Genomic DNA, 18816 nt, shown 5'->3' with positions numbered 1-18816 from the left:
TGAGCCTCTGAAAAGACTTTTCACAATTTAAAAAAAAAATAAACAAAGAAATAACATTCTTTTTTTGCTGCAGTGCATTTCACACTTCCAGGCTGATCTACAGTCCAAATGTCACAATGCCAAGTTAATTCCAAATGTGTAAACCTGCTAAATCTGCAGGGGGTTGAATACTACTTGTAGGCACTGTAGAAAAATTCTCAAAAAATAATATTCTTTGAATTATACTAAGAAAAATAACAGTTTAGGTGACATGTCAAAAAAGCTATACATTTAAACGCTTAATAAAAGGTAACATAACTTAATTAGATAAAAGAGTGCAAATGAAGTATAAGGTCTTAAAAATGGCAACCACTCTAATAAGACCATATGACCTTTGCAACCAATCAGAATGGCAGCCTTCACTGTTTGTGTCACATGACTGCTAGAGGACACAGCTTTGAAATCAGACCCAATTCTGCAGAGTGAAGTTGTTAATAAGAGGTCCGTCAGTCATAACCCTTTTCCTATGTAAAATTGCTATAATCATAAGAATAGAATGTAGGCCCTCTTGTAATAAATATTTGCTTACACATCATTTAATTATTCCTTTGCCCAATATTTTGTTTCTTCCATGATAGCAAATTTCTCATCTGAAAAGATTTGCTACACTGCTTGAGTTTAGGATTGCTACAGATAATTACAATAGGACTCAAGGCTGAATAGGAGCAAGCTAAAACTATCCTGGCTTCGCTCATGCTGGCTGTCACGTTGGTCAATGTCATAGTATAGATCCACATGACATTTTCAAATCCAAAAAGTGCTACATACATAATAACCAATACGATGACAGCTCTGGAAGCTTTGTATTCTGCAGTCCTCCCTTGGCCTCTGTCTGAGCTGCGAATCCCTTTGATTGATCTTTCATGATGAATTAATCGGTACACAATGTAACTGCTTGCTATTGCCATCAACCCTACAAACAGAAAATCTCTAAATACAAATATTACTCCATTAATATAATAGGCATAATAAGTCTGATAGTCCATATCACAATAAATTAAGTGTAATGAGTAAATAGAGGTTGTAGCATTGTAGTTAGACTGTGCATTCTTAATAGCAGAGTAATGTATAACTAGATTGCAGTACAAAATAATTATAATAATTGTGAGAACATTGTGTGTCATTTTCTGCTTGAAATATATCCAGTGTTTGGCCGATGGGGCTATAAGGATACATTGATGGCAGCTGAGGAGGCTGGTGATGCAGATAGACATGGCCCTGCTCACTCGGTATGTATATAGGAAAATCTGGCATCTTGTGTCATCCATTAGGTTTTTTATGCCTAAAGCATGAAGGAACTGGGGGATGATCCGAGATATTACTATAAGGAGATTCATTACAACGAATGCCATGAGAATTGTGTTTGTTGCTAAAAGTTTCTTCTCGTTTATTCTGATGAAGGTAAACTTTAAGAGTATAAAGAGATTTCCCGGAATTCCAATCACTATCATCAGGAAAAAGCCAAAGGCCTTAAGGACAAGGTAAATTTCCAACATCTGTAATTTAAAAAGATAAGTCATGTTTAACATTGCTAACAAACGTTGGTTTCTATGGTTATTTTTTCTAAATACACTCATTATTCTAATGAGTGAATTGTTCTTTTTGTCTTTTCACATTAACATAAACATTTGCTATTTACTTACCTAATTAATTACTTACTACAGGGTAATTTCCCATTCCTGTGATCCTAGGTTTTGTCTGTTAATGAACACAGTGTGAATTTGCACTCATACCAACAGGTCTTTCGGCCCATTTCCTTGATTTTGCTTTAGTTCATTGTACTCTATATATAGTGGTGTGGCTCACACTTTTTGTACTGTGGGTCTGGTCTATGTAGCTTTTCATGGGCAGGTGCAAAGCAGTCAGGCCTGGGTCCTGCTCTGCCCTCCTCTATTGAACCATGCTGACACATAGAGACGTGAAATGCTAGAGATAGGACCATTGTGATTGGGTACGCCTAGTCGCGGTGGGATGTCTTTTACACTTTTTTTCTCAAAATAGTATCAACCAAGTACCCTATGTTATTTACATGTTCTATTACTGTGTTGTTACCTACTTAATTACTGCACGGTATTTGCTCATCGTTTTTATCCTAGGGTTTGTCTGCTAAAGTCCACAGTGTGAATGTGCAACTATACATTGCACTTATACCAACAGGTGGTCAGCCCATTTCTTGGAATGCTTTCCAAGTACTGAGCAAAGGTGTATAGGAAGTCCCACAAAAGCAGATTATGCCACAGTTATAGGAACCCTTACGAAAATCAGTCATCCTATTTTAACAAATTACTACAACCTGCATTGGATGAGGTGCTGCGATGTTAGAAAGCAATGCAGATGAAAATAGATGTGATTAAGAATATGGAGCGCCCCCGTGGGCTGTGGGGTACTCAGTACCAGATTCTTCAGTTATCAAGGGAGATGTCACGGTGGCTGACCCGGTCTGTGGCCCTCGGGAGGTCCGTTGTAAAAGGGAAAGGTCTTTAAAGGAGAAATGTTCGTGACGCCACCTGTGGTATTCGGTCAGGGTGACTGACGCTGCTTAGGGGTCCACTGGGGTGATTTTATGGTAGCTAGATGGTATACCTTCCCACAAGTGAAGTGTGTCCCCAGGGCTTCCCTGTGTGTAGATGGTGGATGGTGTGAGGCGCATTGAAGAACGAGGACACAAGGATGCAGTCTCTTTACCTTTTTACTGAAGGCTTCAGCATCCACAGTCCAGAGCACCAGATCACAGGGCAGGCAGAGTTTGGCCGGTTTGAAGGCAAATCCAGAGTCCCCTTATCCAGGTGGAATTCAGTAGCCTTCCTCTAGCGCCTGGGTGTTGTTGTACCTTCCTGCTGATCTTCTCGGTAAGGTCCTCATAACTGTTGCAGATATTCTAGATGTTATGTCTCTCTCTGTCCCTCAGGTGGATAGGAACAAACCCGTATGACTGGTGGCCTGAGGCTTTTTACAGGAACTCTAGCACACCCCGGCCCCCACAATTTGTCACCGTGCCTACTGGGTATAGGGCGGATCAGTAACTTGGAATTAGCTGTCCTGCCGGTCTCAGGAGCAATCAAATAAATAAGGCAGCACACTGCGGCGCTAAAACATGCAAACATGAAACATGAAAATTGAACTGCATTACTGCACTAGAAATATGAAAAAATGAGAGCGTTTAGCGCATAAATTGGCCAATTCATGTGTACCTGGTAGCCACATTAGGGCATCTCTCATATACCACATCCTAGACTTTCCTTTCCTCGCTGAGAATAAACGTCTTCATCTGAATGGGTACCTGTGAAACCTCTTCTTAGACTAAATTTCTCTCTCTCTGTGGAGGGGTAATGGACTTGCTGCGATTAAAAATCCTGTGGCTAAGAGGCAGAGTGCTCAGTCAGAAGGCTAATGAATATAAATTTCAAAAAACTGACCGTCACATTCAAACATAGACTAAGTGTGAACAGGTGCTGAACCTAGAGTCACCAACTCATATACAGTCAAATAAATAAGGCAGCACACTGCGGCGCTAAAACATGCAAACATGAAACATGAAAATTGAACTGCATTACTGCACTAGAAATATGAAAAAATGAGAGCGTTTAGCGCATAAATTGGCCAATTCATGTGTACCTAGTAGCCACATTAGGGCATCTCTCGTATACCAGGTCCTAAACTTTCCTTTCCTCGCTGAGAATAAGCATCTTCATCTGAATGGGTACCTGTGAAACCTCTTCTTAGACTAAATTTCTCTCTCTCTGTGGAGGGGTAATTAGGGCATCTCTTGTATACCAGGTCCTAGACTTTCTCATATACCAGGTCCTATACTTTCTGGTTTGGTCTCTGGAGCAAGGTTTAAAGACTGTTGCTCCCTCGGTGTTCTGGCTACCAGATCCTGCGCCTCAGAAGGAGGCAGCCTGTGTAGGGCAGAACGCCTTCTGGTTTCCTCTCCATTTGCTAAGACTTCTTTTCTCACCCGCTACAATACAATTAGCTGATCGTGTCTCTTTCTTAGGGTGCTGCCACACGTGGGGCAGGCGCAGCTCTATGACCTTCCATCTAGGCCTCTGACAGGCTCCCACCCCTGTCAGGGACCAACCCTGTCAGCAACTACTAGATGTTCCTCCTTCCTCTCTGTCTGCCTGACCGGAACTGACTAACTTCCTATCCAGACCACCAGTTTTACTGAATTGTAAAGAGTGCCCTAATAAATAGGAGCATAGCTCCCCCTGGTGAGCTGAAGTGTGAAGTGTGTTGCATGTTTGTGATACCTGGCAAAGAGATCTCCTTTATTGCCTTCAAATGTAATATCACTCCCCCCTAGAGGGAAATGACCTTACTGCAATGACCAGGACCCTAGGGCGCTGCAAGTATAATGGCATCAGCAAGCAGTGCCTAATTCTTGCCTGTGCTATTGTGCTCAGACTTTTTATGGTTGCCATTGATGAATTACTTCAAGAGAGGTTTTGTGCTGATCGGGACCCTCACGTAACTTATAACGAGGGGATTCTGGTGCACAACGCTGTCTGTGACCCCTGACCTCATCGAGACCTGATTGGTTCAGGTCCTGATGATGTCAGCATCACACCAGCCAATGAGACAAATCACTGGGAAAGTTTGTTGTAGCAACATACTTTCCCAGGCGATCTGCCTCATAGAATCGCTGTTTCGACTTTGATCTCCTGTCAGTGAGACATTAGAGGCAAAACAGTGTTGCAAGTGCTGCTGCCAGTCAGCGATCTTGCTATAAAGTAAAAAAGAAAAAAAAAACAAATAAGGCAGGTTAGCATTAGTGCTAAAGTTATGGTTAGTGTTAGGATAAAGTTAGGGTTAGGGTTTAGTCTAAAGTTAGGGTTTAGCGTTAGGATAAAGTTAGGGTTAGTGTTAGTGTAAGGGATGGCAGAAACTGGTGTATGCACCCACCCTTTTAACCCCTTAGCGACCGCCGATACGCCTTTTAACGGCGGCCGCTAAGGGTACTTAAACCACAGCTGTGGAAAAAGTAAATAGCGCCCCCCAGAGTCGGATTTTCTCCAGGGTCTCGGCTGCCGAGGGTAGCCGAGACCCCACAGAACATGATTCGGGGGGGTTTTAACCCACCCCGCAATTGCGATCGCCGGTAATTAACCGTTTACCAGCGATCGCAAAAAAAAAAAAGCAATCTCTTTTTAATTTCTCTGTCCTCCGATGTGATCGCACATCGGAGGACAGAGAAAAGGGGTCCCAGGTGGCCCCCCAATACTCACCTATCTCCCCCGATGCTCCTCGTGTCTCCGGGTGGGCGCCGCCATCTTCAAAATGGTGGGCGCATGCGCAGTGCGCCCGCCGGCCGGCCCCGCGAGAATCTTTGGGGTCTCGGCTGCCGGGGGTAGCCGAGACCCCAAAGAGCATGATCGGGGTCGGTTTTAGCGACCCCTGTTTTGCGATCGCCGGTAATTAACTGTTTACCGGCGACCGAAAAAAAAAAAAAAAGTCACAGTGTAATTCTCTGTCCTCTGATGTGATCGCACATCAGAGGACAGAGAAATAGGGGGATTCGGGGACCCTGCCATACTCACCTGTGTCCCTGGGTCCTCCTGCTGCTCCTCCTGGCCGCCGGCTTCTTCCTCCGGTAAGAAAATGGCGGGCGCATGCGCAGTGCGCCCGCCATCTGTCTCCATCTGCCGGCCGGCTGGAGAATTGCAGTTGGGGCTAAAATTAGGGTTAGGGTTAGGGTTAGGGCTAGGGTTAGGGCTAGGGTTAGGGGTAGGGTTAGGGGTAGGGTTAGGGGTAGGGTTAGGGGTAGGGTTAGGGTTAGGGCTAGGGCTAGGGTTAGGGGTAGGGTTAGGGGTAGGGTTAGGGTTAGGGTTAGGGCTAGGGTTAGGGGTAGGGTTAGGGGTAGGGTTAGGGTTAGGGTTAGGGCTAGGGGTAGGGTTAGGGCTAGGGGTAGGGTTAGGGCTAGGGGTAGGGTTAGGGCTAGGGTTAGGGGTAGGGTTAGGGCTAGGATTAGGGTTAGGGTTAGGGCTAAATTTAGGGTTAGGGTTGGGGCTAAATTTAGAGTTAGGCTTCTTTCACACTTACGTCGGTACGGGGCCGTCGCAAAGCATCGGCCCGACATACCGACGCACGTTGTGAAAATTGTGCACAACGTGGGCAGCGGATGAAGTTTTTCAATGCATCCGCTGCCCAATCTATGTCCTGGGGAGGAGGGGGCAGAGTTACGGCCACGCATGCGCGGTCAGAAATGGCGGATGCGACGTACAAAAGAATGTTACATTGACCTTTTTTTGTGCTGACGGTTCGCCAAAACACTGATCCAGTGCACGACGGACGCGACGTGTGGCCATCTGTCACGATCCGTCGGCAATACAAGTCTATGGGCAAAAAACGCATCCTGCGGGCACATTTGCAGGATCCGTTTCTTGTCCAAAACGACGGATTGCGACGGATGCCAAACAACGCAAGTGTGAAAGTAGCCTTAGGGCTAGGGTTAGGGTTGGGGCTAAAGTTAGGGCTAGGGTTGGGGCTAAAGTTAGGGTTAGAGTTGGGATTAGGGTTAGGGTTTGGATTAGGGTTGGTATTAGGGTTAGGGTTGGCATTAGGGTTACGCTTGGGATTAAGGTTAGGTTTGGGATTAGGGTTAAGGTTAGGGTTGTGATTAGGGGTGTATTGGGATTATGGTTAGGTTTGAGGTTAGGGTTGAGATTAGGGGTGTGTTGGATTTAAGGGTTTTGATTAGGGTTATGGTTAGGGTTGACATTAGGGTTGTTTTGGGGTAAGGGTTGTGATTATGGTTAGGGTTAGTGATTAGGATTATGGATCAGGTTGGGATTAGGGTTAGGGGTGTGTTGGGGTTAGGGTTGGAGCTAGAATTGGGGGGTTTCCACTGTTTAGGTACATCAGGTGGTCTCAAAACACGACAGCCAATTTTGCGCTCAAAAAGTCAAATGGTGCTCCCTCCTTTCTGAGCTCTGCCGTGCGCCCAAACAGTGGGTTACCCCCACATATGGGGCATCAGCATACTCGGGATAAATTGGACAACAACTTCTGGGGTCCAATTTCTCTTGTTACCCTTGTGAAAATAAAAACTGGGGGGCTACAAAATCCTTTTTGTGGAAAAATATATATATATTTTTTTTTATGACGCTGCATTCTAAACTTCTGTGAAGCACTTGGGCATTCAAAGTACTCACCACACATCTAGATAAGTTCCTTGGGGGGTCTAGTTTCCAAAATGGGGTCACTTGTTGGGGGTTACTACAGTTTAGGTACATCAGGGGCTCTGCAATCGCAACATAATGCCCACAGACCATTCTATCAAAGTCTGCATTCCAAAAAGGCGCTCCTTCCCTTCCGAGCTCTGCCGTGCGCCCAATCAGTGGTTTACCCCCACATATGGCGCATCAGCGTACTCGGGATAAATTGGACAACAACTATTGCAGTCCAATTTCTCCTGTTACCCTTGTGAAAATAAAAACTTGGGGGCTACAATATCTTTTTTGTGGAAAAAAAAATATTTTTTATTTTCACGACTCTGCATTCTAAACTTCTGTAAAGCACTTGGGCATTCAAAGTTCTCACCTCACATCTAGATAAGTTCCTTGAGGGGTCTAGTTTCCAAAATGGGGTCACTTGTGGAGGGTTTCTACTGGTTAGGTACATCAGGGGCTCTGCAAACGCAACATAATGCCCGCAGACCATTCTATCAAAGTCTGCATTCCAATACGGCGCTCCTTCCTTCCGAGCTCTGCCGTGCGCCCAAACAGTGGTTTACCCCTACATATGGGGTACCAGCATACTCAGGACAAATTGGACAACAACTTTTGGGGTCCAATTTCTCTTGTTACCCTTGTGAAAATAAAAACTTGGGGGCTAAAATATCTTTTTTGTGGAAAAAAAAAATATTTTTTATTTTCACGACTCTGCATTATAAACTTCTGTGAAGCACTTGGGCATTCAAAGTTCTCACCACACATCTAGATAAGTTCCATGGGGGGTCTAGTTTCCAAAATGGGGTCACTTGTGGGGAATTTCTACTGTTTAGGCACATCAGGGGCTCTCCAAACGCGACATGGCGTCCAATCTCAATTCCTGCCAATTCTACATTGAAAAAGTAAAACGGCACTCCTTCTCTTCCAAGCTCTGCGGTGCGCCCTAACAGTGGTTTACCCCCACATTTTGGGTATCTACGTACTCAGGAGAAATCGCACAACAACTTTTGTGGTCTAATTTCTCCTGTTACCCTTGTGAAAATAAGAATTTGTGGGCGAAAAGATCATTTTTGTGTAAACAAAAGCGATTTTTTTATTTTCACGGCTCTACGTTATAAACTTCTGTGAAGCACTTGGGGGTTCAAAGTGCTCACCACACATCTAGATAAGTTCCTTAAGGGGTCTAGTTTCCAAAATGGTGTCACTTGTGGGGAGTTTCCACTGTTTAGGCACATCAGGGGCTCTCTAAACGTGACATGGCGTCCAATCTCAATTCCAGCCAATTCTGCATTGAAAAAGTCAAACGGCGCTCCTTCACTTCTAAGTTCTGCGGTGCGCCCAAATAGTGGTTTACCCCCACATATGGGGTATTGGCGTATTCACGAGAAATTGCATAACAAAATGTATGGTTACATTTCTGTTTTTACACTTGTGAAAATAAAAAAAAATGGTTCTGAATTAAGATGTTTGCAAAAAAAAAGTTAAATGTTCATTTTTTCCTTCCACATTGTTTCAGTTCCTGTGAAGCACGTAAAGGGTTAATAAACTTCTTGAATGTGGTTTTGAGAACCTTGAGGGGTGTAGTTTTTAGAATGTTGTCACACTTCATTATTTTCTATCATATAGACCCCTCAAAATGACTTCAAATGTGATGTGGTCCCTAAAAAAAAAATGGTGTTGTAAAAATGAGAAATTGCTGGTCAACTTTTAACCCTTATAACTCCCTAACAAAAAAAAATGTTGTTTCCAAAATTGTGCTGATGTAAAGTAGACATGTGGGAAATGTTATTTATTAACTATTTTTCATGACATATCTCTCTGATTTAAGGGCATAAAAATACAAACTTTGAAAATTTCAAAATTTTAAAAATTTTCGTCATATTTCCATTTTTTTCATAAATAATCGCAAGTAATATCGAAGAAATGTTACCACTAACATGAAGTACAATATGTCACGAAAAAACAATCTCAGAATCAGCGGGATCCGTTGAAGCGTTCCAGAGTTATAACCTCATAAAGTGACAGTGGTCAGAATTGCAAAAATTGGCTCGGTCATTAAGTACCAAATTGGCTCTGTCACTAAGGGGTTAAACACTTCCCGGGTAACTGTTTGTATATTGTTGTGTTTACTATGCCATTACAAGTGCTGCTGTGTATACATATTACCTTTATGTATATGACTAGATGGTGGCCCGATTCTAACGCATCAGGTATTCTAGAATATGCATGTCCACGTAGTATATTGCCCAGTCACGCAGTATATTGCCCAGTCACAAAGTATATTGCCCAGCCGCGTAGTATATTGCCCAGTCACGTAGTATATTGCCCAGCCACATAGTATATTGCCCAGCCACGTAGTATATTGCCCAGCCACGTAGTATATTGCCCAGCCACATAGTATATTGCCCAGCCACTTAGTATATTGCACAGTCACGTAGTACATTGCCCAGCTACATAGTATATTGCCCAGTCACGTAGTATATTGCCCAGTTACGTAGTATATTGCCCAGCCATGTAGTATATTGTCCAGCCACGAACTATATCGCCCAGACACATAGTATATTGCCCAGACACGTAGTATATTGCCCAGCTGTGTAGTATATTGCCCAGTGACGTAGTATATTGCCCAGTCACGTAGTATATTGCCCAGTCATGTAGTATATTGCCCAGCCATGTAGCATATTGCCCAGCCACATAGTATATTGCCCAGCCACATAGTATATTGCCCAGCTACGTAGTATATTGCTCAGTCACGTAGTATATTGCCCAGTGACATAGTATATTACCCAACCACGTAGTATATTGCCCAGCCACATAGTATATTGCCCAGTGACATAGTATATTGCCCATCCACGTAGTATATTGCCCAGTTACGTAGTATATTGCCTAGTGACATAGGTGACATAGTATATTGCGCAGCCACGTAGTATATTGCCCAGTTACGTAGTATATTGCCTAGTGACGTGGTATATTGCGCAGCCACGTAGTATATTGCCCAGTGACATAGTATATTGCCCAGTGATGTAGTATACAGCACAGAGCCACGTAGTATATTGCCCAGTTATGTAGTATATTGCCCAGTGACATAGTATATTGCCTAGTTACATAGTATATTGCCCAGTGACATAGTATATTGCCCAGGGACGTAGTATACAGCACAGAGCCACGTAGTATATTGCCCAGTCACGTAGTATATTGCCCAGTTACGTAGTATATTGCCCAGTGACGTAGAATACAGCACAGAGCCACGTAGTATATTGCACAGCGAAGTAGTATACAGCACAGAGCCACGTAGGATATTGGCAAGTCACGTAGTATATTGCCCAGCTACGTAGTATATTGCCCAGTCAGGTTTGTCACAGGTTAAAAATAAAAAATAAACATATACTCACCTTTCCGAGGGCCCGTTGTAGTCCACGGCAGCTTCCGGTCCCAGGGTTGGTATGAGTGCAGGACCTGTGATGACGTCACGGTCACATGACTGTGACGTCATGACAGGTCTTTCTAGCGCAGGCGCACAGGGCCTGTGATGACGTCGTGGTCACATGACCGTGACGTCATGGCAGGTCCTTCTCCCATACCATCTTTGCCACCGGAACCTGCAACAGAAGATGGCGGCCGGCGCGAGCGACTACAGAGGGTGAGTATAGCAGGTTTTTTTTTTTTTTTATTATTTTTAACATGACAATTTTTAACTATTGATGCCGCATAGGCAGCGTCAATAGTAAAAAGTTGGGGACACACGTGGTTAATAGCGGCAGTAACAGAGTGCATTACCCGCGGCATAACGCGGTCCGTTACCGCTGGCATTAACCCTGTGTTAGCGGTGACCGGAGGGGAGTATGCGGGCAACAGGCACTGACTGCGGGGAGTAAGGAGCGGCCATTTTCTTCCGGACTGTGCCCGTCGCTGGTTGGTCGCGGCAGCCATGACAGGCAGCTGGCGAGACCAATCAGCGAATAAATAACTGTGACAGAAAGAAAGAAAGAAAGAAAGAAAGGAAGAAAGAAAGAAAGAAAGAAAGAAAGAAAGAAAGAAAGAAAGAAAGAAAGAAAGAAAGAAAGAAAGACGGAAGTGACCCTTAGACAATTATATAGTAGATGTTATAGGGAAAGCGCAGTGCTAAATTTAGCCACTAGCTGGGGGCACAGAGATCATTACATTGTAGTAGGAACAAGGGAATAAATATGTGACTAGGTAACATAGGAGGGGCATGGTGGATAAGGCTAGTTTCACATTTGCGTTAAAAAACGCAGTGTTTTAACCGCAAACGAGGGTGGAAAAAACGCATGTAAACGCGTGCAAACGCTGCGTTTTTTAGACGCATGCGTTTTTGCATGTGGCAAAAAAACCTGGCGTTTTGACGCATTTACATGCGTTTTTTCCTGCGTTTGCATTTTTTAAACGCATGATGAGAAGTGTGTGACAGCTGCCAATCATCAAAATCAACTAGAAAACCCACTATAAACAGAAATAGCTAGGGTTAGGGTTAGGGTTAGGATCCCTAGTAACCCTAGGGATCCTAACCCTAACCATAACCCTAGGGATCCTAACCCTAACCTAACCCTAACCCTAGGGATCCTAACCCTAACCCTAACCCTAGGGATCCTAACCCTAACCCTAACGCTAACCCTAGGGATCCTAACCCTAACCCTAACGCTAACCCTAGGGATCCTAACCCTAACCCTAACCCTAGGGATCCTAACCCTAACCCTAACCCTAGGGATCCTAACCCTAACCCTAACCCTAGGGATCCTAACCCTAACCCTAACCCTAGGGATCCTAACCCTAACCCTAATCCTTAGGGTTAGGGTTAGGATCCCTAGGGTTAGGGTTAGGATCCCTAGGGTTAGGGTTAGGGTTAGGGGGTGGCTTATCAGTGTGTATTCTTGTGTTTTTCTATTGAAACGCATGCGTTTAAAAACGCAAGCAAACGCATGTGCTTAAAAACGCATGCGTTTACATAGACAGCAATACGTTTTTTTGCCGCAAAAAAACACATGCGTTTTTTTGCAGCAAAAAAAGGCCTCTAGAAATTACTACATGTTGCATTTCCGCAACAAAACGCAAGCATAGAAATGACGCATGCGCCGTCAAAACGCGGCAAAATGCATGCAAAAAAACACATGCGTTTTTAATGTTAAGTATAGAAAAAAAAAGCATGTGTTTTTTGCGCTAAAACGCAGCGGCAAAAAACGCAAATGTGAAACCAGCCTTAGGCAGGAAAGACTTTCTGATAGAGTTGGCTGGGCTGGCTCGCCCGGGGTAACACTATACCACACAACATTTATAAGAAGAATGCGCAGCCATCTAGTATTGATGGCCAGGAGATCATTAGAGGAAGCAGCGGCAACCATGTTAGCAGCACAGCTTTAGTGGGTACTGCAGTTGCTAGGGAAGACTAAGCAGTACAGGGAGGTCACTCATCATGTGACAGCTTATTGCGTTGGCTGATGCCCTCAGAACTGGGGCAAAATGGTCAAGGAAGTCCCCAAATAATAATAATAATTTTATTTATATAGCACCAACATATGCCGCAGCGCTTTACAAATTATAGAGGGGACTTGTACAGACAATAGACATTACAGCATAACAGAAATCACAGTTCAAAACAGATACCAGGAGGAATGAGGGCCCTGCTCGCAAGCTTACAAACTATGAGGAAAAGGGGAGACACGAGAGGTGGATGGTAACAATTGCTTTAGTTAGTCGGACCAGCCATAGTGTAAGGCTCGGGTGTTCATGTAAAGCTGCATGAACCAGATAACTGCCTAAGTATGTAGCAGTACAGACACAGAGGGCTATTAACTGCATAAAATGTATGTGAACATGATGCGAGGAACCCAATTATGTTTTTTTTTTTGAATGGGCCACACAGGGATAGTTAGGTTAATGCGTTGAGGCGGTAGGCCAATCTGAACAAATGAGTTTTTAGGGCACGCTTAAAACTGTGGGAATTGGGGATTAATCGTATTAATGAAGTAAGTCTGCACAGGGAGGATGTGGAAGAACTGAAAGGTACGGTCTGTCCCAGAAGCGAGCTTAGTCGCACAGAGGGAAGGACACGGAAAGAGTAAGAATTACCTGATGTGAAAACTGATGCTGATGCTGGATCAAATATAGATGTGTTGTGTACGAAGATCAGTAAAGTTGTTTATTTGAAAGTTAATTTGGACTGTGGCTCATTTTGTGACAAACCGGACCGAGGAAGCCTCCAGAAATATTCAGAGGGCCCTGATGGTGCAGGTGATGGAGCCACAGGTATGCAGAACTTTGGACAGTGTGTGCATGTGATGGGAGGTCAGGGTGCACTAATGCAAATGCTCTTAGACCCAACTACTGCCCTGTCCCTGTATCACACTTGGCTTAGCTCGCAGGATGCTGCTACCTTGCGATGCGGGGAAACCACAAAGAAAGGAAATGCTATTAACCTAAATGTGACTGAAATGTCAGATGTGACTGACACTGTATTGGAGACCAAGATAGCGGCCATGAAGATGGCGGAGTATGGTGCCAAAGAAGAAGACAACCACTGTGACTTAACCCTTCATGGTCGTGACAGCGCTGTAATGGCACGAAATCCTGTCAGGCAACGTTCCTTGTCCCGCCCCCAGAGGATGCGCCGGGGGCAGATAGCACCTCTCTTCCTTAAAACTGCTTGCTAGGAAATGGGTGGAGGGGCCTGAAGCGACCCTACCCTGGAACAGGTGGGGCGCAGAAGAGGACATTGGGTGCAGCTATGCGGCACCATTATGGGACACAGAGCTGGCAGCGATGCATCACTCTTGCACTCTCCATTGCAGGGGAGTAGCCAAAATCGAAAGGAAGTGGCGGCAGGAGGAGAAGCGGGCCCATACAGGGCAACAGAGAGATGATGCAGCCGAAGTGTACACCGTACCTGTGGAAGAAGGTCCATGGCGGCTGCTAGGGACAGAACACCATTCGAGAGAACCAGAGCTGCGATGCCCAGAGGAGCAGGAACTCCCTCGGTGGGAACCACGGGACACAGAGCTGAGACGTTCACGATGACCGGAGTAGCTTTGGGACCCAGAACCTCTTTGTCTGGAGCCATTGTTACAGCATCCGCGGGGACCATAATCAGCAGCGGCCCCAGAGGAGCCTGAGCCAGAAGAGGTGATCCAGCTGGAACTTCGTCACCAGGAACCGGAGAGTCCAACAGCGTCTGCAGAAAGTCATACGCGGGACGGGCACGGCAGGACCACCGAGATCCACCACATTGAGTCAACTGCGGACTTTGACCCCGAAAGGCTGTTCTTTGCCACAGCCATCTACCCCAACCGACCGGACTATCCTCTAATCTCCTGCCTCCTCGACTGAGCCTCTTGATCTCTTCAGTGGTCATAGTAAATGGGAGGCTAGGCCTACGTCTGGCGCGGAGCCAGGGCTGGTCACCTCACATTTCTATCAGGGTGAGGAGGTCCCTTTTCCTATGTCTGAGCAGTCCACCTGGATTGCGGGTGTAATCGCGGAAAAGAAGCAGCGGGAAAAGGAGATCTTGGCTCAGCTGCTTCAGCAAGGAGAGGGTGCCATGGCGGGGCACCATACCCAAGGTTAACTTTGCTCACCAATATTGATCTGGGTTTTGGATTTATGCAGGAGATTGGTACCCACGATAAGGTGTATGTTAATGCCGTCTCTGTAAAGTTCGGGAGACCCTTGTGAGAAGGGGACTGGGTCTCTTTCTATAAGGAGAACTGCCCCCAAGGCTACTTTGTGGCAGTGGCCCTGCATACCTAGGAGGATGGCTCAGAACGAAATGTGGGCCCGAGACAAGAATCAACGGTACCCTGTGCTTCTCCTACCGCCTCAGGAAATGCTGCCTCTGTTGCGTACTGGCAGCCCATGAATTCTGCGGCTGCAGAGTCCCCCTCAGTCTGTCCGAGGGAACATGACCAATTTAATAGGGCGGTAGTGACGTGTGCCGGTAAAAAAAAGGGAACTTGTAGTTGTACAGAGTTGTGCTCGTTGCATGATGCCATTTTCTTGGAGGACTGTTCTTTGTCCTTAAGGGCAGGAAAAGCCCTTATCACTCCCAAAGGATGGGGAGGATAGCGTGACCAAACCTGGCCATAAGAAAAGTAAATGTTAATAATAGACGTTGGACAATGAGTGTTGCAGATTTGTAAACGTCACCTGGAGGACTGTGAGCCAAAGTTATATGACGTATTTGATTCTAAATTATCATGCACTCTGAGCTCTGCTACATCCATTAGGTCTGTGTAAGAAGCACTCTGCAGCTGTGGTTCCCCCCACAGCCCCTACTTCCTCTTCCTGCAAGCTAGCTCTTCTTTTTACTGGCAGATTCTCACCCTTCCCTATCTCATTTTCTCCCTCTGACTGCTGCGTAATTCTAAACCACTAATCCATCCTCCCTCAAGAAACCAGTTCTTTGTTTGCAGCTACAGTATGTGCTTCCATTTGTGTATGAGAGTTATTCAAGATGGAATAACTCGACTCCAAGTAGTGGTATAAATGTGAAAGTTACATATTTGGGACGTACAATGATAGAGCTACACACAAGTGCGTTATCTAATTTCCCGTACCAGCAGATTCCAAGAAATGGATTACTACGTAACCAGGTCATACAGATACTTCATGTTTGGGCTCAAGTTAATGCCCAGCTCATGCTCGGAACAATGGTAGTTACGTGGTCGCTATACGGGGTGCCATCCCCGAGCTACGACGGTTAGATGTTTTCAGTAAGCTTCAGCCCCTCTGAGAAAAGAGGAGTGCATTTAATAACTCAGCTTACTTGGTGATGTCATGAGCAGAGGGTATAATAGATTCAACCTCATTTTAGGAGTGTCTTTGCCCAGGAAGTCAGCTAACAGAAACTCTGCAATCTGCTCTGATGTAGGGTTGAGCGAAACGGGTCGTTCATTTTCAAAAGTCGCCGACTTTTGGCAAAGTCGGGTTTCATGAAACCCGATCCGACCCCTGTGCGGGGTCGGCCATGCGGTACGCTACTTTCGCGCCAAAGTCGCGTTTCAATGACGCGAAAAGCGCCATTTCTCAGCCAATGAAGGTAAACGCAGAGTGTGGGCAGCGTAATGACATAGGTCCTGGTCCCCACCATCTTAGAGAAGGGCATTGCAGTGATTGGCTTGCTGTCTGCGGCGTCACAGGGGCTATAAAGGGGCGTTCCCGCCGACCGCCATGTTACTGCTGCTGATCTGAGCTTAGGGAGAGGTTGCTGCCGCTTCATCAGAAGCAGGGATAGCGTTAGGCAGGGTCCATTAACCACAAAACCGCTTGTGCTGTAGCGATTTCCACTGCCCAACACCACCTTCGGTGTGCAGGGACAGTGGAAGCTACATTTTTTTTTTCCCCCTCAGCGCTGTAGCTCATTGGGCTGCCCTAGAAGGCTCCCTGATAGCTGCATTGCTGTGTGTACGCCGCTGTGCAAACCAACTGCTTTTTTCAAAGCACAAATCCTCTTGTTCCTTCCTTTCTGCACAGCTATCTTTTTGGTTTGTACACACTTTTTATTTAATTTGTGCATCAGTCCACTCCTTATTGCTGCCTGCCATACCTGGCTGAGATTACTGCAGGGAGATAGTAATTGAAGGACACTCCCTGTTTTTTGTTTTTTTTTTTGTGGGAGATTAAGATTGACATTTCTGCTAGAGTGCCATCCCTGTCTGTGTCATCTCTCACTCAGTGGGCCATAGAAAGCCTATTTATTTTTTTGCTTGATTTGGGTTATAAAATCTACCTGAAAAAATCACTACATCAATCAGTGGGAGAAAAATATTGGCCTCAGGGCTTGTGTGCCACTCCTGACTCCTGTGTGCATCATCACTCACTCAGTGGGCCATAGAAAGCCCATTTTTTTTTTTTTTGCTTTATTTGGGTTCTAAATTCTACCTGAAAAAATCAATAAATCAATCAGTGGGAGATTAATATTGGCCTTTGGGCTTGTGTGCCAGTCCTAAGCGTGCCATCTCTCTCTCTCAGATAGTGGAACATAGAAAGCCTATTTATTTATTTTTTTTTAATGGGTTTATAAATTTTCCCTGGAAAAAAAAAAAAAAGTGGGAGATTAATATTGGCCTCTGGGCTTGTGTGCCAGTCCTGAGCGTGTCATCTCTCTCACAAATAGTGGGCCATAGAAAGCCTATTTATTTTTTTTTTTTTGGTTTTATAAATTCTCCCTTAAAAAAAAAGGGAGATTAATATTGGCCTTTGGGCTTGTGTGCCAGTCCTAAGCGTGCCATCTCTCTCTCTCAGATAGTGGGCCATAGAAAGCCTATTTATTTATTTTTTTTTTTTAATGGGTTTATAAATTTTCCCTGGAAAAAAAAAAATATAGTGGGAGATTAATATTGGCCTCTGGGCTTGTGTGCCAGTCCTGAGCGTGCCATCTCTCTCACAAATAGTGGGCCATAGAAAGCCTATTTATTTATTTTTTTTTTGTTTTATAAATTCTCCCTTAAAAAAAAGGGAGATTAATATTGGCCTTTGGGCTTGTGTGCCAGTCCTAAGGGTGCCATCTCTCTCTGTCTCTCAGATAGTGGGCCATAGAAAGCCTATTTATTATTTTTTTTATTGGGTTTATAAATTTTCCCTGGAACAAAAAAAAAAAAGTGGGAGATAAATATTGGCCTCTGGGCTTGTGTGCCACTCCTGACTCCTGTGTGCGTCATCTCTCACTCAGTGGGCCATAGAAAGCCTTTTTTTGTTTTATTTGTTTTCTAAATTCTCCCTGAAAAAATCATTTTATTTTATTTGGTTTCTAAATTCTTCCTGAAAAAATCATTTTATTCTATTTTTTTTTCCTAAAGTCTCCCTGAAAAACAAAAAAACAAAAACAAATCAGTGGGAGATTAATATTGCCCTTTCTGCTTGTGTGCCAGTCTTGACTCCTGGGTGTGCCATCTCTCTCTTTCTCTCTCCAATTGTGGGCCATAGAAAGCCTATTATTTTTTTAGCTTGATTTGGGTTCCAAAATCTACCTGAAAAAATCACTACATCAATCAGTGGGAGATAAATATTGGCCTCTGGGCTTGTGTGCCACTCCTGACTCCTGTGTGCGTCATCTCTCACTCAGTGGGCCATAGAAAGCCTTTTTTTGTTTTATTTCTTTTCTAAATTCTCCCTGAAAAAATCATTTTATTTTCTTTGGTTTCTAAATTCTTCCTCAAAAAATCATTTTATTCTATTTTTTTTTTCCTAAAGTCTCCCTGAAAAAAAAACCAAAAAAAAACAAATCAGTGGGAGATTAATATTGCCCTTTCTGCTTGTGTGCCAGTCTTGACTCCTGGGTGTGCCATCTCTCTCTCTCTCTCCAATTGTGGGCCATAGAAAGCCTATTATTTTTTTTAGCTTGATTTGGGTTCCAAAATCTACCTGAAAAAATCACTACATCAATCAGTGGGAGATAAATATTGGCCTCTGGGCTTGTGTGCCACTCCTGACTCCTGTGTGCGTCATCTCTCACTCAGTGGGCCATAGAAAGCCTTTTTTTGTTTTATTTGTTTTCTAAATTCTCCCTGAAAAAATCATTTTATTTTATTTGGTTTCTAAATTCTTCCTGAAAAAATCATTTTATTCTATTTTTTTTTTCCTAAAGTCTCCCTGAAAA

The 18816-nt window shown here is 44.4% G+C and overlaps 1 protein-coding gene across 1 annotated transcript; it reads right to left on the bottom strand.

Moving 5' to 3' along the window:
- Positions 1 to 575: 575 nt before the first annotated feature.
- Positions 576 to 14574, bottom strand: LOC138671599 (olfactory receptor class A-like protein 1). Its single transcript, XM_069759774.1, has 2 exons — positions 14110 to 14574; positions 576 to 1535 (listed from the first exon to the last, which is right to left on the bottom strand). The coding sequence occupies exons 1-2, from the start codon at positions 14572 to 14574 to the stop codon at positions 576 to 578; spliced, it is 1425 nt and encodes a 474-aa protein (XP_069615875.1).
- Positions 14575 to 18816: the final 4242 nt, after the last annotated feature.

This window comes from Ranitomeya imitator, chromosome 3 (assembly GCF_032444005.1).
Source record: "Ranitomeya imitator isolate aRanImi1 chromosome 3, aRanImi1.pri, whole genome shotgun sequence".
Lineage (NCBI taxonomy): Eukaryota > Metazoa > Chordata > Amphibia > Anura > Dendrobatidae > Ranitomeya > Ranitomeya imitator.
This window is presented reverse-complemented; position numbering and strand designations above follow the sequence as displayed.

Coding starts and splice junctions, on each gene's coding strand:
- LOC138671599 (XM_069759774.1), bottom strand. CDS start 14,574: ATGACCACTGAAGAGATCAAGAGGCTCAGTCGAGGAGGCAGGAGATTA. Junction 1,536..14,109: donor CCATGGACCTTCTTCCACAG/GTACGGTGTACA, acceptor TTTAAATTACAG/ATGTTGGAAATTTACCTTGT.